The sequence below is a fragment of the Trachypithecus francoisi genome, unplaced genomic scaffold (genome assembly GCF_009764315.1).
Source record: "Trachypithecus francoisi isolate TF-2019V2 unplaced genomic scaffold, Tfra_2.0 Lachesis_group8, whole genome shotgun sequence".
Taxonomy (NCBI): Eukaryota; Metazoa; Chordata; class Mammalia; order Primates; family Cercopithecidae; genus Trachypithecus; species Trachypithecus francoisi.
Window position 1 is genome coordinate 101,601,001 of NW_022681473.1, and position 24,434 is coordinate 101,625,434.

At 48.8% G+C, this 24,434-nt stretch overlaps 1 protein-coding gene across 22 annotated transcripts in view; it reads left to right on the forward strand.

The window, feature by feature from the left end:
- The window catches only part of NCAM1 (neural cell adhesion molecule 1), a 316,731-nt gene extending 292,649 nt beyond the window's left edge, over positions 1-24,082 (forward strand). For 10 of the 22 annotated variants that reach the window (XM_033204122.1, XM_033204118.1, XM_033204121.1 and 7 more), the window contains 6 exons: positions 1,643-1,767; positions 5,775-5,952; positions 15,850-16,057; positions 17,419-17,535; positions 18,609-19,424; positions 20,937-24,082. In XM_033204122.1, the coding sequence (XP_033060013.1) occupies positions 1,643-1,767; positions 5,775-5,952; positions 15,850-16,057; positions 17,419-17,535; positions 18,609-19,424; positions 20,937-21,057 (1,565 nt within the window). In that variant the 3' untranslated portion in view covers positions 21,058-24,082. Of the gene's footprint in view, positions 1-1,642; positions 1,768-5,774; positions 5,953-8,487; positions 10,836-15,849; positions 16,058-17,418; positions 17,536-18,608; positions 19,425-20,936 lie in introns of those variants that run through there. The other 12 variants (XM_033204129.1, XM_033204130.1, XM_033204131.1 and 9 more) reach the window with 2 other exon arrangements.
- Positions 24,083-24,434: the final 352 nt, after the last annotated feature.

The window sequence follows — 24,434 nt, forward strand, 5'->3', positions numbered from 1 at the left end:
AGCGGCTTTAAAACAAGACAGGTCTTTGCCTGAAATCCATTCATCTTTTTATTCCTATATTTATTTTTCCTTATTTATTGATCTAAGAAAACAAATAATAAGCACAACCTTTCCTAAATATCCTCCCGACATTATGCATCCTCCCTGTTGTAGCTTTTAATCTATCCCTGTTACTGCTACCTGTCAAACCTAAATGTGCACACAGATCACTGGAAGGATCTGGTTACATTTCTAACAAGTGCCCAGGTGATCCGCCTGCTGCTAGCCCTGCGATGATAAGCAGTGGCCTCTTCCTTGGCCTTCTCTCTGGTTCCTCCTTGTATCGAAGGAAGGTGGTTCCCAGAGTAGCTGAATGAGAAGTGAGGCATGACACTAACTGTGCCTGTAGCCATCTAATAAATGGCCAGTGGTGCAGTTTTAGGTGCTTAGATCCAAGCCCTGGTGACAAGCCGTTTTGTGGCTCTTCTGTCACATGTCTGTGATTCTGTTTTCCAGAGAGCAAGCCAGAGTGACCCACCCAGAAGGTAACTGTTTTGTAGCCTCTCTAAGTTTTCTCTCTGAGGTTATGAAATAGATGCAGAGATAGCTCCTCGCAGAAGTGCAGGATTCCCCAGTGTGTTAGATCTTCATTTTAACTTTGTATGTGAGATGTCCTCTCACCTTATTACTTTCAGCATATATTAATGCAATTGTTTCTTTTAAAGTAAATTAGTGCCTTACTCACTGGAGAACCATCCTAGCCCTAGCAGTTTGTCACATGCAAGTTCATCTTCCTTCTCAACCTTGGATTCACAGTGCTACAAGCTGAGTGTGTATTGCAAATCAAGAAACAACTTTTTTTCTGTTGAGAAATGCTAAACACGTTTTTCTGTCTCTCCTCTCACAAAGAAAAAGACTGCACTGATTGTCACTTTTTTTTTTTGATTGTCACTTTAACACATTAAAGTGTGAGGATTAGCACTCACTCATTTGAACCATAAGTGGATACTTACAGGAAACTTGCGTAAGAGCCATAAGGATACTTACAAAAAACTTGCCTAGGGCAAGTCGTGCTTTATTTAATCACAACCGGAAACTTCTTATTTTTTTAATGAGTCTGAGTAATAAAATGTCATTCATGAAAAGCCAGTCCCAAGAAAGCAGCATTATTTACTCCCACTAGAGATCAGGCCTCCTAGCCCCAGGGGTGAGTGACGTGTCCCGGCAAGAAACTGGGCTGTTTTGCAAAATAATTTTATGGATGGGAGTTTCCTACTCAAACACGTGTATTCTCTCCTGTCTCAGGCTGTTCCTCAAGATGTGTCAGGTTTATAAAAATTAAATCTTCAGGTATAAGAGCAACTAAAAGGAAACATAAGTACCAGTGAGAGAGACAGAAAAAAAAAAAAAGCCTATTCTTAAAATGCTCAAAGGACCCTGCTCACAGGAAGGCTGTTTACCAGAACATTCCCAAGAGGCACTCTCAGTTTGGGCTCAGTCTGAGGCATCTACCTGGAATTCAGTTTTATATTTATTGCTTTTTAACCATTTGAATTTCTGAGAAAGCAAGAAAAGTGTCCACCCTGTCACTCCATCCCATTCGGATGGGTTGGATTTTCCTTCTGTGGATGGGAATTTCATGTGAATTAACTGGCTGTTTCAGGGGAACCCAGTGCACCTAAGCTCGAAGGGCAGATGGGAGAGGATGGAAACTCTATTAAAGTGAACCTGATCAAGCAGGATGACGGCGGCTCCCCCATCAGACACTATCTGGTCAGGTACCGAGCGGTGAGTGGCCTTCTTCTCAGACTTCACCAGAACCCTGCGACCCTGACACCCAGCTTGCTAGGGAAACAACAGGACAGCCCAGGTGGGGCAGGGGTGGGTTGGGGTCTTACTCTATGTCTGGCAGGTGGCCCATGGGCCCTGGCCGTGGCTTAAAATCCCAAGATGGCCCTACAGCTGTTAGGTCATATTCACACTGGGTCCATCCGAAAACCTCTTAGATGACTATGGTGGTGACAAACTTATACTGTGGTTGATTTTTCTGTGTCTTGAACTTTTCTACAAAGTTATTTTGCCATTATCTAGTACTTCTTGTAAATGCCATACTAATATATAAGAATCACTACCTTGGATAAAATGTGTATGGTAGGCCGGGCACCTGCACTGTCACTGTGACCACATGCATTTTCTCTGCACGAGAACCCTGTGCGGTAGGTCTGACCATTATCCCCTCTTTACAGATGAAGTAAGTAGGTGGACAGCAGTCAGTAAGTGCCGGATCTCACACAGCTGGGTGAGGCAGTTTGAATCCAAGCCTGACTGAGAGACTGGGCTCTCCCCACTGCCCGAGGCTGCCTAAGGTCCTCAAACACTCCTTGTTCCCTCACCAGCCCTTCACCTGGCCACCTGAGCTGTCCTAATCCTGCTAACAGCAAGTTGGCTCTAAGCCATCTTCTCCTGGTTTGCTCACCAGCCACTTAAGATTCCCCTCATTCCACTTTTATCTGAATCCCACACTGAAAATCACCCTTTCCATTTGGTTTTAGAATGACACTTGGTCATCTTCAACTAAAACCAATGGCTGAGAGATTTAGAGGCCACATCTGAACACTGAGAATAATCTGTTGCTAGGGTTTTGTAGTAGAGAAAAGACTGAACAAGGGAGCAATCTCCTTTCTTCACATAGCCCCAAGGAAGACATTTTCTGGGAAGCTGAGTTACTTCCTCTCTGCCTTGTGATCAGTCCCCCACGGAAGTGATAGGTCTTTAACTGGCTAGCCTTCTGGAGAGTCGGTTTAGCACAGAGCCCTGCAGGCACACTTCTCAGCTGGGGAGGCCTTGTGCCCACTTAATTTGTAAGCAAGTGTGAGCTGAAATAGTAGGAAAGGCCTGTCACTGCCCTAAGGCCCAGTCCAGAGATCCCAGTGAATGAGAGGTCCTCTTGGCTTCCTCACAGCCGAGTAGGGTGCAAGGATTGGGCAGGTGGTCCCCAATATCCCCCTGGAAGCGAAGGTGTGGTAGGCTGGGATGCCTTTCCAATGGTTTTCCTGATGTGGCCCCGTGGACAGAACACAGGTTTTAGAGCCAGACAGACATGGCATCCAGTTCTAGGTTTACTACTTATTCTGGAAGAATAGATCACCTAATCTTTCAGAACTTCAATTTCTCCATCTGTCAAATGGGGATAAAATAGCTTATTGAGTTGTTATAAAGATGCATTATAATATATGCAAAGAGCCTGAAATGTGCCTGACACCTGGAAACCTTTATAAATGGTCACTACGGTTACTGCTAAGAGGCAGGCTCAGGCTGGAACCATCTCCCGTATGAGATCACGTCGGATGTCTGAGGAACCACTGTGGCTGCAGCAGGCAGCTCTGCATTAGAAAGACACAACTGGGCACAACACTGAAATGTGTTAGATTTCAACAACCTTAACCACCCTCTCTCTCACTTCAAAACCTCATTCATGTTTGCTAAATATTATCATTTTATATTATGGATAAATATAATATAACATACATTTTCTCTAGATTCTGGTTGTCTCTTGTATAATGATGTTTGCCAAGGAAGACAGAGAAATGAAGAGGAAGGATACCTGAACTGCTTTGTTTTAAATGAAAATGGAGCCACATAGTGATAGATATACATCCTAGCTTACAGCATAGCCAGACTTTCTGGTTAGACTCTAAGGAAACTAGAATTCCCCTTCCAGCACTACTAGCATTTGCCCATACGGCATGAGCACTGTCACATTCCTAAAGGCATCTCTTTGGCTAGTGCAAACCCTTTTGCCTGGGAGGCCTGCTTTGCTGTAAGATCACTCCTCACCCAGCCTTAGCCATGGGCCTACAACAGCTACTAGACCACTGTCCAGGTGACAGTTCTATTGTGTTCTGCCCTTCCAAGGAGCAGCCTGTCATGCAATAAACATCTATCAAGCCTTCTTGTGTGCCCCGCAGATACCCCAGGGCATCTGCCTTGTGAAAAGACCAAAGATTGCAAAAAGGTGGGCTGTGCGATTGTGAAACCGTCTGAAGAGTTCTCAGGCCTTCCACGTCTTCTTCCACAACTGTTTGGTGAGGGAGGTGGTTACCTAATTATCGTTCTCTGTGGACCCTTTGAGCAGCCCACTGTTGGACTTGACAGCAGAACTTAGTCCCGAGGTACCGCCATCTATATGCTGCAGTTGTAGAGACCAGGCCACACTGCATGGAACAGAAAAACCTTATTCAGTCCAACAGACGTTTGTTGAGCTCCCTACTGAAGAAAGGAAAGATCACGAGAGGAGGAGAAGATAAAGAGAGATTGATTGATGGGAACAAATACAGTTTGATAGAAGAAATACGGCCAAGTGTTTGCTAGATCAGTAGTGTGACAGTAGTTCACAATTCCCTATTGTATATTTCCAACTAGCTAGAAGGAAATAATTCAAATGTTTCTAGCCTGAAGAAAGACAAATATTTAAGGTGATGGATATTTCAATTACACTGGCTTGATCTTTACAAATTAAGTGAATGTATTAAGTTATCACATGTACCCTGAAAATATGTATAGCTATTTTGTATCAATTAAAACTGTTATTTTCAAGAACACAATTAAGAAAAAAAAAGGAAAGATCATAGTTTTGGGCCCAAACGAACTTAGCTCCAACCTTGACTGCAGGTGTGATTTTACATTAGTCACCTTACTTCTCTCTCACTTCCCCATCATCGGGTTTAGTAAGAGCCTGACAAAACCCCACAGGCATGTTGTAGGAATACAACGAGAAAATGTGTGTAAAGCTTCTTGTAGTGCCTAGCACTTAGTAAGGGCTCAACAAAAATAGTTTTTATTTTTAACAAAACTGGAATCTACACAGTATTCACACATCAGGAAGGTGAGTCACGCACCTTAACTTAAGCAGCATCCTGAAATATGACAAGAAACATACTTGTTTTATTACTCTTCTAAGACATCTTTATGCATATGTCCCCAGCACCAGAGTGTAGCCTGGGAGACAGGGATGGTGCTTGAGTCTCTGCATGCCCTGAAGGTGATGGGACCTTGACAGGGTTGGCTCAGTGCCAGACTGGCATCTGCTGCTGCTTGTGTTTGCCAGCATGCAAGTTTGACCTCCTGACCTGTGCAATTTTTCAGGCTGGTAAAGAATAAATACCATGTCCCATCTCTGCTTTTTTTTTCTTCTTCTTCTTCTTCTTCTTCTTCTTTTTCTTTCTTCTTCTTTCTTCTTTCTTCTTTCTTCTTATTCTTCCTTCTTCTTCTTCTTCTTCTTTCTTCTTCTTTCTTCTTCTTCTTCTTCTTCTTCTTTTTTTTTTTTTTTTTTGAGACAGAGTCTTGCTCTGTCAGCCAGGCTGGAGTGCAGTGGCATGATCTTGGCTCACTGCAACCTCCACCTCCTGGGTTCAAGCCATTCTCTTGCCTCAGCCTCCAGAGTAGCTAGGACTACAGGTGTGTGACACCACGCCCATCTAATTTTTGTATTTTTGGTAGAAATGGGATTTCACTATTTCTACCAAATAGAATAGAGTAGCTAGGACTACAGGTGTGTGGCCAGGCTGGTCTCGAACTCCTGACCTCAAGTGATCCACCCGCCTTGGCCTCCCAAGGTGACTGGGATTATAGGCATGAGCCACCGCGCCCAACCCCCATCATTGCTTCTTATTTCCATGATTTCGCACCAAAAGTTATTGAGTCCTGTAAGTTCTGCCTATTATCTGGTCTTACCAGTACTTCTATCTAAAGCTTTTTTGGTCTCTTGTATCCTTCTTGCCGGTTTCTCCCCGAAGCTCTCCTCCGAGTGGAAACCAGAGATCAGGCTCCCGTCTGGCAGTGACCACGTCATGCTGAAGTCCCTGGACTGGAATGCTGAGTATGAGGTCTACGTGGTGGCTGAGAACCAGCAAGGAAAATCCAAGGCAGCTCATTTTGTGTTCAGGACCTCGGCGCAGCCCACAGCCATCCCAGGTATGGCTGCCTCTGCTTTCTGTTTGTTTCCCGCTTTGAATTAATGCACAAGTGCTGCACCTCCTAATGCGCCTGAAGAACCCTGACAACTTGCTTGCTTACAGCCATCCTCATGATTGGTTGCCCATGCAAAGCTTAGTTTTGCCTTGTACCTATCTGTGCAGTGGGGTGAGATGTACTGGACCCCCAGGAAGGCTTGGCCAAGCATCCTGGAGAAAAGGTCCTATCCCATTTGGCCTTGAAGGACTGATGCCAATCAGTCCATTGGACTCCTCAGATGGGAAGTGCTCCAGCTCCAGCCTAGCCTTGGAAGTTGGTTGAGTAAGCATCCTTTTTTGAGACCTTATCTGCCATCTGCCACATCATACTTGGACCACATAACTGTTTCTAAGCACTTTCTATCTGATGCTTGCTTTATCAGCACAGCCATGGTCCAAATCTCTTCTCTGTGATGACCCCAAGAGAAGGAAGAGATGATGCCCAGTTAGTTACAAACCCTATCTACCAAAGGCCTCTCAATGGAAACATACATTAAATTGAACCACTTGTAATAGAACAAGTGGAGAAAATAGATGCTGGAAGGCACCATCAGTGAAAGCAATTCAGTCTGCTAGAGACTGTGATGGCAGCAATTCTCCTAGGAGATGCAGATCTGTCTCCAGGGATCCAAGACCTAACCTTGCCACTGATGGCCAGTCTCCTTATTGGCCAAATCCCTCAGAGAAGAAGGAGCTCTTCAACTGATCACTCTGCTTTTCCAGACCAGCCAAAGGCCAACCACAGGCAGGAGAGGTGGGCATAGAACATACAGCTGCAGCCTTTTGGGGGCCCCATATACTCTGCCATGTTCAAGTGTGGTGGGAAGATGGCCTTGGGCGGCCCCCCTCACGCCTGTCCTGTCTTCAGTGCTTGCCCAGCTCTTGGCTCTGTGGTCATGATTGCTCCTCCCAGGGGGAGACAGGCCAGAGGGCTGTGGGCTGCCTGTGATTCAGGGATGTATGTGCAAAAGTGGGCTAGGACAGCAGCAACAAAACAAGATCAGTGTGTGGTTCCCAGTGGTTGGTTGTACATGGATGTGTGTGTCTGGGAGACGTGTGCTGGACCTCCAGTGAGTGGGCAGGTGAGTTTTACACTGTAGATCAGAAGCATCAATTGGTGCCCCTTGCATTGTCAGCAAGGCTCCCCAGTGTTTGCTGGGGTGGGTGTTTCTCCACAGTTGCTGGTCAGATGGTCGGTGCAGAAGGCAAGGCACGTGGGTGAGGCTGCAGGAAATGTCCTCATTATACCTTACTAGGATGTTCAAATGGAGTTTCTCCTTGCTTTTCCTCTGCCCCTTCTTTCTCTCCATTCTTTGGTCCGTTCCCTTGCAAACGACAGTCCGGGGTGAATGTCCAGATCTGTCCGGCCTTCATGGGACACTTAGGAGGTGAGATCAGGTGAGGCTTGAGTAAGCCCTTTGCAGCAAGACAGATTCCTTATGGCAATTGCTTCCTGGGGTGAGACTCACTGGGTAAGCTGTTTGGACCTGCTGTGTTCACATGCTGGGTACTCCTAGCGGTACTGGCTTCTGTGGTTTTTGTGTCAGAGACCGAAATTCCGGGTAGACCTTGTCCTCCAGAGTTGTGCCTGCTGGAGACGTCAGAGTCCTTCTTGTGAATCGCCCAGGTGCCCACTTAAGCCAGAGAGGGCTGGGGGATTGCTCACCTCACCAGTGATGGCTCTGTGGCTCTCCTGCACAGGTCTGAGAAGGTGGTGGCTGTGTTCTTGGTTAGACTTTCCTGGCCATTGAATTGGGATCCCAGAATAAAAGCTCTCTGAATTACAAGTTGGACATCTGTGGTTGAATTCTGTGGTCAGACAACAGGGTAGAAGGTGAAGAGGGGAGCAGAACGAGACTTCCTTTAACAGCACTGGCGTGGGGGACTTGTGGCATAGGAAGAAAAGCCTGCTTCATCTCTGACAAGGCGATCCCCAATCCCTATGCACAGTGTGCTGACTCATAGTGCAGCGATTGAATGCATCTCCACCACCATGGGTAAAACACGCTAGACACTAGAAGACGATACACTCGCTGGCTGTATCTAAGAGGCTTCACCTTAGTGAAAGGTAACACTCTCCTAATCAAACTCTTGTATTTTACTGTGGAGGCTTCTGTTCTCTCACTTTAATTTCATTTGCTCGCTGATCCCTAACCCCCAAATTAACCCTGCTGTGCTGCTTCTGGCATTGCTGAGCTTCTGAACTGGCCTTATGGTATTGGTACCGCACTGAACCCTCTCTAACCTTTATCAATTTAATTTACTAAGTTGAATTAACCTGTGATTCTGTGTTTTCTAGTGTTGACCTAATTTTTTTTCTTTTTATCTATTTTTTTTCTCTGTTTCTGTCTCTACCTTCCCTTTCCTTCTCTCCCCCTCCCCTTCCTGTGTCTGTCGTCACACTTGTCACCTTGGACGTCACTGGGACATCCCCACTGCCACATTTGTTTTTAAACAACCACATTCTTTCTGGGGACCCATTGCCTGACACCTGCAGCAACCTTGGGAGGCAGTTCTGCATCCTACACCTTTGTCTCATTGCTTTTCTCTGCAGTGACTCTTCTTTTGCTCTGTTAGGAACTTGAACACAAAAATTAAATTTGCTTAAAAGCCCAGTTCCTATGAAAAAGATCAGTGCCCCCTTTGGAAGAACATGGCAGGACCACCATGGCCACAGCTGCTGAGCGACCATTCTGTGTGGAAGAGAAGGTTTTGCGATTGGAAAAAAGCTTTACCTCCAGACATGTTACCACTCACAGATACTTTTGTGCTACTTCATAAGGAGTTTGCCCCCTTTTTAATGGCAGTAAAAGAATTTGAGAGCTCTTTCTTTAAATGCTATTTTTTTAAAACCATCATGCTAGGTTTACAGAGAAGTTTCTGCATATCTGCTACTTGTTGCATTTTGTGTTCAAACCTAAATATGATGTAGCAGAGGAAGAATTCTAAGTACCTTCTAAAGCTTGTGTTAGATTGTTAAAATCACCACGCATTCCCCTCATTCTAACTCTGTGCTCCTTGTCCTCCCTTCAATAAGTAATTGGCTTTGCTTGCAATTAAGCATTTAGGTGCCCATGTTAAGACAGCCAGACCGCACTGACTCACATGAGCATTTTGCTGACATGATGGGCAACTTAAGTCACCCCTGTTGCCTGTGCACTGGGAAAAAGTTGAATTTGTTGGATATTTTCTGGGGCTGATGAACATTCTGGGATGTGCTTTCAGTCCTCGTATTACGGCCAGCACCTCACACTGTCTCTGTGAACAGGGCCAAGCCGTGATGTGCCAACAAGTGTCAGCTTCGAAAGGTCTTTGCCTCCCAATCGGGGTGACTCCCCTGCTGCCTGGCAGCATGTCACAGATCAGCACAGAGTGGGGCTGTGGTTCAGCAATGACCCACAGAATGGCTTTGAGCATCAGTCTACAGGACAGGTTGGAAGCATCCACTGTGAACCAGGCATTAGTCCCCTACCTGGCCTGTGTGTGTTCAGTAGAGAAGAAGGGGAGGGACAGGCCACTCCCAGACTGCCCAGCCCAGGAGGGTTAATAAATTGGGGCCGAGCCAACCTGTCAGTACTTCCTGAATGCCCCAGCCTGTCTATTGGTGGGTTGGTTCAGTGACATTTTCTAAACTCTCCTGAAAATCCAGCTGCTCCTCCCTGCTGCTTGGGAGTTCACCCGGGAGAGAAAGTGGGTGTGTTTTGTTAAGGTCCCTCGTGGAGACTCAGGGCTGAATCCTGCTTGGTAATATCAGTGTGTGTGCTTGGGGATGGACCTTCTACTGAATAAAAACTCCCTCCCTCCCCCCATTGTGGTCACATATCATTCTACATATCTCATCTTTGAGCATCTCCACGGAAGCTTGATTTTTGTTCTTTTTGGTTTCTTTATGTATTTTTTTCTGTTGCTATTATTTTTAATGTTCAAAGACTAGCCTTTCCCTTTGGGATTCCCATGCAGTGGTCTGAGGGGCAAAGCCACCTATGTTGGCGCTCACCATTAATCCCTAGCGCTCAGTTTAGAGGCTCACGTGCAGACATCAGAGGCTCCATGCTGTGCAGTAGCTCAGGCAGGGTAGTGCCTCTCACCCCAGCCACAAAACTCTCCCCCGCTGGAGTCCCAGACGGCGCTTCACACCAGGGCAGTGGAGGCAGGCATGGTTCTTGGGCACAGGGCAGAGCATAAGGATCACAGGTCAGTGCAGGAGAGCTACTGGCTCTTAGGATCGCCTTGGGCAGAAGTCACATGGCTTCACTCTAGTAGGGCCCAGCTTGGGAGTCTGCCTCCCCCTGATCCCAGGACCACCCACAGGAGAAGGGCAGTGTCCATCTTTCTGAAGGGACCCTTGGGAGATCTCGTCCTAAGTGTGGAGAGGACTGACGTGGCCCTGTCCCCTCAACGCATCCCAGGGTCAGGCACGTCTCAGCTGAAACAATGTCAGGGTCCTCAAGGGTCCCATTTAGACAGACCCATGGCTTGTACCAGTGTGCCTCTCAGGAGGCAGCATTAGCGCACACCCACTCCCACCGGACACTGAGTTCCCGGTGATGGCTGCAGCCCCCAGCCCTGCCAGGAGTCCTGAAGACAGCAGCCCTCAGAGACCCTGCAGGAGTGAGCGCACCCCACCTTGCTCAGCTGCACCCCACTCCCCTGCGCCCTGTAGTTGTGCTGCCCATGCTGCACACACCATGGGGCTCCTCTGCTCATTTTTGGACTATTTATACAGCAGGTTTGGATCATGTTTTTCTACTAACAAGAATGCTAACATTGTTGTGTAGATAATCAGTGAGGCCTTTATGAAGTTTACACCTTTGCATTATTAAAGGAAATAACAGTTCATGTGAACTCACCAGCGTGGCTTGATTTTATTCAATAGTTGTGTCTGACAAAGCATCAAAGACCCTTTCCCTCCACCTCACATGTACCTGGATAAACGATTACCTAGAGAAATAGTAGCCTGGTGAATGGAGTTCTAACCAAAGGAAATACTTTTTCCTCCTAATGGGGAGCAATCTCTTTTTCCCAGGGATCCTAAGAGCTGTTAAGAGGCATTGCTGTCTTGGAGTCCCCAGCAGGCAGTGGGAGGGGAAAATGCCTTTGCAGAACAGAGAAGGTGGTCATTATGGGTGAGGATGGGGCCACACTCTGAGCCACCAGATGCACAACTCTGTGGCAAGGCCACCTGATGACACAGCAGCCTTTATACTCTCCCTAACAGAGGCCGCACAGAGTGAGCTTGTGGAGAGGGAATCTGAGAGAAGATTCTCTCTGCAAATTGTATTCTATTGATAATCACACTTAACTCAGACACATCCTGCAAGCCCCTGAGACCAGCCATCTGTTTAGCTGATTCAAAGGAGCAAGCAGACATGTAAGGGGCTTATGAGTGAACCAGAACCCCAGCTCAGCAGTTCCAAGAGTCTGACCATCTTCTGGGAGTCTTGGGGGTGAAGAGGGCACTTCTACTGCACCAGGGTCTCATGGCACAAGGACTCAGGCCCATCTGGACATTCGTAAAATGTGAGACCCATTTTCCTATATTGAGGCATACAAAAGTAGGCATCTGTGGGTCTCATTCTTGGAGCAAGCCAGTTTCTTCTTTAGTGCCAACCCCTCCCAAGCCAGGAATCACAGAAGATGGACAGCTCCAGTTTCGTCATCTCCCTGTCCTGGGCAGCTCTGACCTCGAGGTTATGGGGAAACTCTTCCCCAGAAGCCTTCTTTGCATCCAAGGTGCACGAGTGAGTTAGTCAAGGGAGGGCCGAGGGAAGACCATAGCAAAGACAGACCCCTGGAGGTTTATATTTTTCCTTTTGTGAAATATGACACAAGAGGCAGCAGATGGCCTTTGTTCTTCTAGTTATCTTGGACTAAACAATTCTGTGATACCCACTGAGAGGGAATGGGTGTTGGCTTTTGCCTTGAATACCCTGCTGCCCATTTCACAGCCTGTGCCTTCTTCATAGCCTCTTTTTTGTAAAAGCCACAAACATTCTCTTCCTAGCTTAAGGAGCATCTCACGTGCTTGAGGAGTCTAGACTCAGTGGTGGTGAACAGTGTGGTCCCTTTTCCTTTGGGGGATATTCTTGAGCCACTCAATACATTAGGTCAAGTTTATTTTCAGGGTCACTGGGTGAGACAGCACAGTGCACCCTGAGGTGGCAAATCCTATGATTTGTGCACCTGTTCCTCTTTGTGATGCAGGGGAGGGAAGACCTAGGAGTGTGGTCCTCATGAGAATCACCCGGGCTGCTTGTTCAACTCCTGATTCCTGAGCCTCACGCCCAGTGATTCAGATCCCATAGAGCTGGGGAGCCCCAGATGCTGAATTTTTAACAAATGCCCCAGGAATTCTGCTACAGGTGGAGATACCTTGAGTTTAAAGGTATTTTTCATGCAAAAATAAAATCACAAGGATCAATGATGAAAGATGGGACCTACCGAGCTTTTTAGTCTTCTAGGAAAAAGTGTTTCTCAGTCCACACTCCGGAGGATACTGGCATTAGGGAACCGGTGCCATGTGCCAGGCAGTGTAGAATGTATGACTTAGAATGACAGGCTCTTGTGGTTGAAGAGACACTCTCCACCCACGCTCCTGCCCAGTGCAGGAGCCTCATCCACAGCCTTACAGCATCCCTGCCAAGGGGTGTTCTGGCCTCTGCTCGAATGCCTTCAGCATCAAGGAACTCACCTCTCAGAGTAGCCCACACTATGTTGGATTAGCCCTGTTTATTAGTCCTTTCTCAGATGGAGCTAAAATCTGCCACCACCGTAATTTCCACACGTTGGTGCCATATACAGTAAGATTACTTCTTCCTTCTCATTATAACACCTTTAAATATTGGGAAACAGCGTTCTCATCTCCAGACTAAACACTCATGCATTTGTGCAACAAATATTCTTTGGACATTTTCTGTAAATCAGGATTGTCCTAGATGCTGGGGAGATACAAGAGAGACAGGCAGGGTACCTGCTGGGATGTCCTAGGGGGGATGGCTAGATCATAAGCATGTAAATGAACAGAAAGTGGCAGATAGTAGTAAGAAGAGAATAAAACAGGCTAGCAGCATGGTAGATATTGGCTGGAGGTGCCACACTAGATAAGAGATCAGATAAGGCTTCTCTGAGAAGGTGACACCAGGACTGAGGCCTGCAGGACAACAGAGAGCCACCCCGGAGGGAGAGTTCCACGCACAGAATCATCAAGGCCCTAAAGCGGGACGAGCTGGGTGTGTTCAGCAGGCAGAAGGGAGGCTGCTGGTTCATGCCATGAGGCCCAACAGAGAGGTGGGCAGAGTCCGCAGCACATGGAGGGCCTTTTAGGCCTGGAGAAAGACTTTGAATTTTATACTCAAATGAAAGGGGAGGCTGCTGCCCTACTTGTTTATGCCACAGTTCAGAAGCCTTTTCCCTGCCTGGCCCTCCCCTGGATGTGCACAGTGCCAGTGCCGCCCTCCAGCTGGGTCTGACGAGCACAGAGCAGTTGTCTCAGCTGCTGTCCTCTCAAGCACATAGAGCAGCTTTGCAGGAGTTTATTTTTCCTCTTTAGAGTTATGATTAGTTTCACAAAATCATATTTACACATAAACCTCAGAAGATATAATTAGTGCCATTGAGTCCAAAAATCCAGACACATTCCCCACTGTCATCAAAAAAAAATACTTCCAGCTCTTTCTTCAGGGAATAGGCACTTCACACCTATCGGGTACTGATGTCCGGAGGCTGCAGTGGCCTGGAGCCCTGTGTCATGGAATGGAGAGAAAACCCAAGGCTAAAGTTTCTTCCCTGTTCGGGGAAACAGCTTTGAGATCCTGAAGACCAAGAAGGCCTGTGTCTCCTTTGCTTTTTGGGTGGAATGTGTGAGCACTCTGGGGAAATGGATGGTTTTGTTCTTATGAGACTAAACAGAAATACCTCTGCATTCATGGCTACTAAGAAAATGACCCATTCTAGCTGACAGCTGAGGCCAGTGGCCAGCTTCCTGCTGCCAAAGCCCAGAGACAGTTGGCCAGAGCTGGGTTCTCCAAGCAGAGTTATTCGCCATCTCAAAAGCCTTCCTGGGGGAATGCACTAGGATCTTCAGTGCGAGGTCAGCAGGGACCAACCAGAGAGCCTGAGGAGGAAGGGCTAGGAGGCAAGCCAAGGTCCCAAAGGGACTGAAAACGTGTGCAAGCTGCACCCAAGGGTCTCAGGAGTCGTTTGCGAGGGATCCTCTCTGGCATTCTAGGCTGATGGCCCATTCCCCAAACTGAAGTTTGAAATATAGATCAATGGAGGGGGACAGCCACCAGAGAAGCACTACAGTGCCTGGACAGAGACCCCTGGGGCACAAAGAGCCATCACTACCACCACCCTCCCGCAAACACAGGCAGCATGAAACATGAAGAACGTGTGGCCCAGCTGTGGTGCTGGTTACTTGGTTACATGTTTCCTCCACTACCTATCCAGCATGATACATGGCTCGCAGGCTGCTGGGCCTGGCCTGGTGCTTGGCAAAGCCTAGTGAGCTGGGTTGGGAGTGGGGTGGCTGGTGGGGTGAGCCCCAGGTAGTGTTGGCTGTAGTTCCCATCTTCAGTCTGCAGTCCTGGGTGGCTTCAGTTGGCCCTGAGAGCACAGGAAGCTTCAGACAAAGTCTGCTGGTGGGGCAGGGCTGCCAGTTATGGAAGCAGGTCGTTCTGGAGGAAAGATGAATTAGAAGTGCCCATATTTCAGTCTAGGGTCATTGTTCCTACATTGACTTAATGGCAGAGCTCCACATGGGTCCTTGCTTCCTGCATCATGACTACTGTCTCCCAGACACTGATGGGAACCACCAAGAGGTCGATTGGTCCATCCCAGGCAACTAGTGTCCATCATAACCATGGGTTGATCTCCCACGGGCCCCAGAGAGCTGAGTCCAGGTCTCTCTGTGAAACCATCAATAGCCAAAGACCCTGGGGGGATTGATGGGCACCAGGGAAGTAAGACACACGCTGAGTCTTTCAGAGTGTGTCCAGCCAGAACCAGGGTGCCAAGTGCTAGAATGTGACAGTGGATGCCTGTCTGCGTGGGCATTTATCCTGGGTGTGAGTGTGCCTGTATGTGCGTGTGTGCACCTCTGAGTGAGTCTGCACTCACTTCAGGTTTTCCTGAAGTCTGGTCCAAGCAGGCCTGAGCTCCTAGATGGTGAGTATTCCCAGACCTTTCACCTTGCCCAGTGGGCCTGGGGAGGCCTCCATGTCTCTGGAGTCACCCGGGCTTCACTCGTCTTTCTTGGGTGCAGTGAGGAGGGTAAACCATGAACCCAGTGTGCTCTAATGCAGGGCTCCTTTGGGGTCATTGCTAAAGAAGGAAAGAGGAAGTGGAGAAGTATAATGGGGATGCTATTGTGATGGACAGCCCAACAAGCCCCAAGAAAGCCCCAGAAACCCTCCACTACCCCATTTTGGGCCCCGTCCCTGAGTACTCCAGGAGCCACAGCCCTGCCTGAAATCATTGGTCACTGCCTGCCTGTGCTGCAGAGCCTCTTGCCCTGGTCCAGGTGAAATAGAGAAGTGCCCTCCAACTGCCTCATTATCCAGTGTTCTCAGACAGGCGGGACTCAGTCTGCTCCCAGGACTCACGGGAGGCCAGCTGACCAGGCTCACCCTCATCCCCCAGTCTGTGAGGTGACGTTGTCATCCCTCCCTCTGGAAGGTATAGAGAGATCCTGTTTTCTCAACTCTGGGACACAGAAAGGCCCCAGGAAGTTGTCACTCTGGGCATGAATGCCATGACTCTGTCCTCTGGGCCCTCCCCACCCCCAGGGGCTTTTGCTGGCAGGGTCCGGAGGTCTCGCATCTCAGTCTGTTAACCATCAGCCATCTCTCTCCCACTCAAGCCAACGGCAGCCCCACCTCAGGCCTGAGCACCGGGGCCATCGTGGGCATCCTCATCGTCATCTTCGTCCTGCTCCTGGTGGTCGTGGACATCACCTGCTACTTCCTGAACAAATGTGGCCTGTTCATGTGCATTGCGGTCAACCTGTGTGGAAAAGCCGGGCCCGGGGCCAAGGGCAAGGACATGGAGGAGGGCAAGGCCGCCTTCTCGTGAGTGCAGACCTGTCCACCCTGCTGAGGTTTGGGCTCTGCCCCAGCCCAGGGACCCAGCAGCTGCACCACCCCGAGCCATCAGCTGGTGCCTGTCGTGACCTTTCCTTACATTGCATGTTCTCCATTTGGAACCCTGAGGGGGGAAAAACGTTAGAGAAAACTTTCTCGAATCATGGTCTTTGGGGGTTACCTGTTTGAAATGTAGACTCTTGAGCCCAATCCCAGATCTCTTGTATTAGAATCTCCCCAGAGAGTGAAAATCTCTGTATATGTCAAAATGAGGGAAATTGTCGGAACTAAACCTGGAGAGGAGCTGCCCTGGGGTGGGGCAGCATTAGAGGGACACACTCGCCTTGCTTTCGCACATCGTTTATTCATTCATTCATTCATCCATCACTCAACAAATATTTAGCAAGCAGCTGCTGCAGGCAAGGCACTGTTCCCAGGCACATAGGTATAGCAGGGAACAAAACAAAAAGAAATTCCTGTCCTTATGGAGCTGATGATCCAGATACTGTCCCTCCAACAGCATCTTGGAGAAACAGATCCTAAGCCAGTTAGCGGGAGCCTTCAAAGACTGTCACTGGGTGGAGCAAAGCTGGAGAGAGCCAGAAAGGGACCGAGCAAGGAAATAAGTTGTTTAGCACCACCACATGCCAGGCACTGTATATGCATATACATGTACGTGTGCACACTTAGAAATGTATGTGTAGGGGTGACTCACGTCTGTAATCCCAGCACTTTGGGAGGCCGAGATGGATGGATCATTTGAGGTCAGGAGTCTGAGAACAGCCTGGCTAACATGGCGAAGCCCTGCGTCTACTAAAAATACAAAAATTAGCCGGGCGTGGTGGCATGCTCCTGTAATCCCAGCTATTAGGGAGGCTGTGGCTGGAGAATCGCTTGAACCCAGGAGGCAGAGGTTACAATGAACCAAGATCATGCCACTGCACTCCAGCCTGGGCGACATAGCGAGACTCTGTCTCAAAAAAAAAAAGAAAAGAAAAAGAAATATATGTATACCTGTGTGCAGTGATAGATGTATGTATTTGAGCAATGACCTGTGTCAGGCACTGTGTTTAGCACTTCCCATGCATCCTCTCATTGAATTCTCATAATGACTAGGCAAGGTAACACTGTTTTTGCCTCATTTTACAGATGAAGGAACTGAGGCAGGGTGATTAAATCCAAAGCGCAAGGTCACACAGCTAGCAAGAGTTGGGCTGAGACTCATACATTTGAATCTGTTGGCTCTCAATGGCCATCGTGCCAGCCTTGGATTGAGTCATAGCTGCTCTTCCAGGGGAGCCTCTCCCTGCAGCTGCCCTAGGGTCTAACCAGCAGTGCTGTCTCCACAGGAAAGACGAATCCAAGGAGCCCATCGTGGAGGTCCGAACAGAGGAGGAGCGGACCCCAAACCATGACGGAGGGAAACACACAGAGCCCAACGAGACCACGCCACTGACGGAGCCCGAGTACGTGGGCCGGGAGGGGCTGGCACCTGCTCCATAGAGACCCCCACACCCACCTCCCCACCCTACCCCCACCTCCCGTGCCCCTACCCACAGCTCCCGGCCAAACAGTTCTGGCCAGGATTCCAAACCCTTGGCCACAAGACCTGCTTGGCTAAGAAATGCCTGACCTCACTCTGTCCTCAGAGAGAAGGCATTTTTGGTTCTATTTCGGTGGCTGTGGGTACCCTTAGAAGGCTCCTGTATAAGCGGGGATCCCTGGATCTCTAGCCCCTGTTCTCAAGTTGTACACATATTCTGGAAATGACTTAAGGTGGCAAAATCTCAATGAGAGGCTTAGCAGAGTCTGCTTAGGATTTCTTGAAATTCTAGGGTTTTGTGTTTTCTTCCTGAAAGGATAAGGGAAGCCAGGGACCTGGTAAAGTTCCTGGCCCCTCCTCTGTTCAGAAGCCTCGGGGACCCACAGAGCCCCTGACCAGTTGTGGTTGTAATGCCTGCCTAACGGTCAAGGATCCTATGGGCTTAAAGGGAATGGAGTTTCAAGGAACCACAAAATCTGTGGCTGGAAGAACCCACAGCTCCCAGTAGCCATTCTGAGTACTCATGATCTGCCTTACTCGTGACTTTTCCCATCAGTGTCCTGGGGAGCCCTGTAGGGCAGCTGGGCCCAGTTCCTCCGGGACCTGGGAAGCCTAGGGCAGGTGGATGCTGAACAGAAGCCTGCCCCTCCTTGAGTCGAGATCCAGGGCAGGGATCAGGAAGCCCTAGGCAGGTCTGCAAGGACTTCAGGGAAAGGGAGCTCTGTGCAGAGAGCTGGAGGGACACCAGCAGGGAAGGGCTAGCAGGTCCCTTTTGAGACCGCCACGTTCTCTGTCGTCTCCTGTGTCCTCTTCTGCCCACCTGGGCGTGTGCTTCCTCTCAGCATCCTTCTCTCTGTGTGGGCCTGTGTCCATGCCTGTGCCTAACTGCATGCCCCCACCCCATGGTCCCTGTCCTGGGCTTCAGCCCTCCTCCTCGCTTCTCTGTCACGTCTCAGCTTCATTGTCTATTCTCTTCTACTTCCTGTCCTTCCACAGGCTGCCTGCCGACACTACGGCCACTGTCGAGGACATGCTGCCTTCTGTCACCACCGTCACCACTAACTCTGACACTATCACCGAAACCTTTGCCACTGCTCAGAACAGCCCCACCAGTGAGACCACCACCCTGACCTCCAGTATTGCCCCGCCGGCCACGGCCACGCCTGACTCAAACTCTGTACCGGCTGGCCAGGCCACCCCTTCCAAGGGGCCCAGCGCCTCTGCCTCCTCCCCAGCCCCAGCTTCAGCCCCCAAGGTCGCCCCCCTTGTTGACCTGAGCGACACCCCGACCTCAACCCCTGCCGCTAGCAATTTGTCTTCTAGTGTCCTGGCTAACCAAGGGGCTGTCCTCAGCCCAAGCGCCCCTGCTAGTGTTGGGGAGGCCCCTAAGGCTCCTCCGGCCAGCAAGCCCACCCCTGCACCAGTCCCCACCCCGACTGGAGCAGCCAGTCCTCTAGCAGCAGCGGCTGCCCCTGCCACAGAAGCCCCTCAGGCCAAGCAGGAGGCTCCCAGCACCAAAGGCCCGGACCCGGAGCCCACCCAGCCCGGAGCCGCGAAGAGCCCGGCCGAGGCAGCCACAGCCCTTGCTAGCCCGAAGAGCGAGGCTGCCTCCGTCAGCACCACAAACCCTTCCCAGGGCGAGGACTTTAAAATGGACGAAGGGAACTTCAAGACCCCAGATATTGACCTTGCAAAGGATGTTTTTGCAGCCCTGGGCTCTCCTGCTCCCGCCGCTGGGGCCAGTGGACAAGCCCCTGAGCTTGCTCCTTCCACTGCAGACAGCTCTGTTTCGCCTGCGCCAGCAAAGACCGAGTACGGCCTCTCTTTGTCTGCTGTCATCGGGTTGTGTCCTGTGGTGGTGTGCATTTGTGCTGTGTCCTCCTTGTTAGATGTGTCTTCAGCCTCATCCAGGGCTTCTCTGAGGCGACCGTCAACCAAGGGGCTGGGATAAGGCAGAGAGAGCAGGACAGGCAGCTGGGCCCCAGGAGCAGCCGCCTGCTGGCTAATTAGGCCATGTTAATTATGTTTTATCCTTATCATCCTAGCAGCGGCTTCTGTTTTCCCTGGGGGAGCTCTTGCAGTCAGGCCACTGATGAGAATAGCTTGGGAAGCAGGCTAAGAAGGCCAAGGTGCCCTTATCAGCCACCCTGGGGCCCCCAGTCGGTGTGTTATTCAGTGCCAGGCTGAGTCCCCACCAGAAAGACACTGATGTACAGGAAGAAAAGAGGTAGGCCCCAGGCCTGTGGCAGGGGAGGTTCCAGTCCAGAGGCCCCCTCGCACTCTGGCTCGGATGCCCACCCTCCCCTCCCAATCCCGGCCCTCAGCCCACTCTTGCTTCTCCTGGTCTTAGAGTGGCTGGGAAGACTCGGGGCTCCCCAGCAGCAAATGGCTGCTGGGTCTCTAAGTTCAGGAGAAAGTCCTTAACCTTTCAGGTTTGTAAGTGTCTTGCCAAAATTCAGTGGCACCAGCTGAGGCTGGGGTCTGTACCTGTCCCCATGCATCCTCAGACCCGATTCCCTTTGCTGGAACTGATGGAGGCAGAGTCAGACCTAGATTTTTATAGAGGCTCCTGTGGCTGCTCCCCAGATAAGCTGACATGCTGCCACCATGGGCTGCAAGGGGCTCTCGCCAGGAGCCCTGAATCTCAGCATCAGGAGGGAAAAGGACTCTGATAGCCCTGCCCACTCAGCTGCCCTCAACTCCCACATAGCCACCAGGTCCACTCTAGCCCCCCACCAGGCTACCATGAAAAGCTGCCTCCATCAGTGTTTTCTCACCCTACCCGGGCAGGCCCTAAAGGCATCATCCTGCAATAGCACTGAGTGGGGTGGGGAAGGGACAGGCAAGAGTGGGTTGCAAAGGGGCCCCTGAAATCAGTGCTGGAAGCCCAACCCAGCCCAGCAGGCTGCATTTACATCCAGCTGAGCTGTTGCCACTGTAGCTGGTCAGGGTGAGGAGGAGCTGCCTCTGCTGCCCCCTTCCACCACCCCAGGTAAAAACACAGCCTCTGGCATCACCTTAGGGCTGGAAGAGGAAAGGACTCGTTCTTCTGACTCAGTGCTTCTCAACTATGGCTGCACATTAGAGTCACTTGGGTGCTTTTAAAAGTCACCGTGTCCAGACCAATTAAATCAGGATTTCCGGGAACACGGCCCAGGCATGGGTGATTTTTAGTGCTCCCAGGTGATTCTGATGGGCAGCGGTTGGAGCCGGGTGCTGACACTGGAGAACTCCCTCCTCCCCGCTGTCCCCAGGGCCTGGATACAGGGGCGAGATGTCTGCAGACCGTGGTCTCAGTGGTGCTGTTTTCCTGATTCTTTGCAGGAAGGGCCCTGTAGAAGCAAAGCCAGAGTGCCAGGAGACAGAAACGAAGCCAGCGCCAGCCGAAGTCAAGACGGTCCCCAATGACGCCACACAGACAAAGGAGAACGAGAGCAAAGCATGATGGGTGACGAGAACCGAGCAAAGATCAAAATAAAAAGTGACACAGCAGCTTCACCAGAGCATTTCCAACACCACAGACACACACACACACACACGCGCACACACACACACATCTCATTTCTCTAGTGTCTTTTGCCTTTTAAAAAAAAAACTAAACAGATAAAACATGGGAATCTTATAGAAAGGGTCCCTTTGTTAGCACTCACTTGTAAGAAAATGAGACAAAAAGGTTAAACCCACAGCCAAACTAGGACACTCCGTTCCCTGAAACCATTTAAAAATCAGACAAAAGGACCCCAAATTAAGAATCTAGGAAGCTCAGAAACAAAATCTAGGTTCAGGAAGACCACACTTGGTGTTACCCGATTGGCACAGACCAGTTTCAGAGAAATAACTTTCAGGCACTAAGACTAATCGAATGAACAAAGTCCACAGTTTATTTTTATACTTTCAGTCAAGTTTGAACTCTGTAAAACCTCATAAATAAGTTATAATTTCTGTTCACTTTGTATTTGTTCAGTATGCAAAGTGTGTCACCCTTTCTAGCTGAATTCAATTCCCACGTAGACTCTTATTTTGTAGGAAGAATGCCAAATTGCAGCTTCTGGGGGTAGATCTCAATTTGCAGTATTCAGACTTATTTTTCTTTCTTTTACATTCTTTTCTTTTCTTTCTGCCAACTTTGTTTTCCAGTGTTTACAAGGTGACAAATGTTCGACTTTGGTTGTGTTTAAATGTCCATGTGAAATAGCTGCCTTTTATTTTTTAAGGTAACAAATACCACCTAGAGGTAGGTAGGATCATCCCACGCTTGCTTTAGCACAGGACGACTTTACAAAACATGATTGTTTACAGCTGCTCTTCCCCTCTTTTCTGATCTGCAGTTTTTGCCTGGGTCCCACTCAGGTGAAAATCCATCTCATTCTGGAAAGGTTTTGCTTTTTTAATTTTTGGTTATTTTTGTGTTTCTTTGGGGGTTAGACCACTTTCTGATTAGCCGCCACCTGCCTGCATCTGTGAAAAGGGATCTGTTCCCAGGCGTTCTCACCCTTCTTTTGAAGGACTCCTTAGGCTTTGTTGAATGAAGCAGAGAAGATTGTATAGTTGGGGCTGGTCTTGGTGAACACACATTATTACCCCACACATCCCCTTTGTGTAGAAAGCCAAATAAAATATATACATACCATTTCCTTTTGAGCCCAGAATCTAGATTGGAGCGGAAGAGCATGTGTGCTTCAGGGAATTAGTGTCTTTTTTTGGAAATCTGTTGAAGTAAAGTAACATCGGCCTTCTGTTCACTTAGGCAGCATTTATAGAAACAAAAGAAAAAAGAAACAACCTACTGTCTGGAGTCATAACACAACTTTCCTGGATTGGAAACCAAGTGGGGGAAAAAATACAGAAACTTTAAGGGGGATGGGAGGGCGGGGAGAAGGGAAAAGCCAGCCCTTTGTATAGAAATTTTGCTTTTTTTTTTTTTTTCCTCATTCTACTTTAGAACTGCAAGCTTGTGCACTGTGGATGCGTGAATATTTTAGTGTGAAACGTGTTTTTGTCATAGTATTGAAATAAAACTTCAACATAGTTTGGTTGTGGAAGGTATAGCAGATAGTTCAGAAAAAAATATTCAGGAAACAAAAATCACTCTTAAAAGGAATCGAAGCCTTTAAACAAAGAAAATGAAATACAAATGATGATGATGATGAAGATGACGCTAAGTAAACAGAAATCAGTACTCCGCATGCGCTCCTCTCCTAAGGTACAAAGCAGCAAGAGGTTAGGGTGGCAAGGCTGCCTCTGGGTCGATTCTGTGGGCCAGTCTCCCCAGTGTTCTGACACTTCTGCAGTCCGATCAGTGGCGATGCTAGATTATACTTTCAAACTGTGAAGAATAATGGTCTTGTCATTTGCTCAATGTGGGGTTATGTTGCATTTTCTCAGCTGCTGGGGATGGAAATGGAGGATCCCAGAACACACAGCCCTGGCCCCTTTGATTCTAGGACCAGCACAGATCTCTGGTTCAAATGCACAGGCCCTCAGGACAGAGGAACATGAAGAGAGATCTTGGAACACACAGTAGGATATGAAAGCCTGGGTGTCTGAGACCGGGAGGGCCCAGCAGTGAGGGGCAGGCTCTTCCAGTCACCAGGCTCTTCAGCGGACTCAGTTCCTCATCTTGTAGTGTTGATGGCTTTGCCACACCAGGCCAAGCCCATGCCATTCCTTGTCAAGACTGTCAAAGTGGTTATGGTTAGGTCAACTGATTTTGGTTCTGATGGTTAGGAAGAAACAGGTCAGCTCTCAGATCACCTGGCCCAGGGCAGCTGACCCCCTAGAACCCTGGCTCTGCCATTAGCTAGGACCTAAGACTCTGCCCACATTTTGGTCTGTTCTCTCCCATTACATGTAGGTTTGTCTTAGCATGCAAGAGTTTTCCTTTTTTTAAAAAAAAAAAGTAAATAAGCAATGCTTTCTCTAAAATCAAAGAGGGAGTCATTTTATTCCAAGATGTTTTATCTTTTATGTTAAGAGATCAAAGCTTATAATTTTCTTTTTTTTTTAATTTTTGAAGGAGGGATCAATTCCACCAGTTTCCAATGTCTATGTGTCTATGTGTGTATGTGCCATACATATGTATTCACATGAAGACCGGCATGGCCAACTTCTGCTGGAGGAGCGCTCAAGTGTGATGAGCAGGGCCACTGGACCCTGCAGGGCTGTGGTGTACATAGTGCAGCTTTGGAGGTGGAACTCTATTTTCACACTTTTCTATGGAGCCTTCCGAGTCCCAGGTTTTCACTCGAGGCGTCTGTCTGGATGGCGGTTTTCAGACCTCCATTAACATCCCTACCCAGCATTCTGTACTTCGGGGGCCTTCTCTCTTGTTATAAAACTTTTTACCAAGTGAAACATCGATACCACCTTTGTTTCCATTCTCACTGGTGTAAATACTGAGTACTAACTGAGAATTTTGACTTTGCATTCTGTCAGAATACTTGTGTTCAATAAAAATTGAAAGAAAAAAGTTATTATGATCATACTGGGGTTTATTTCGATGCGGTGAGAGTCTGTTCTGTGCATCAGATGTGGACATGCGTGTGGTAGTTCCTTTAGGACCTTGTGTGCGAGGAAGATTAGTGAAGTCTCAGTGTCTTGAGTTCATGTGTTGCCTGAATGATGCTTTCTTTATTTTTTCTCGCAGGTTGATAGATGAGAGCCCTAATTCAGAAGGGGCAGACATCAGATTCAGAAAGGTTTCCTTCAAACCCTGGTTCTGCTGTTCCCTGTTTGACCTTGAAAGAATCTCCCAAAGATTCAGTTTCCTTTTCTGACCCACAGGAAATACCAAGAAAAGAGAGTTAGGGTGCTGGTTGATGA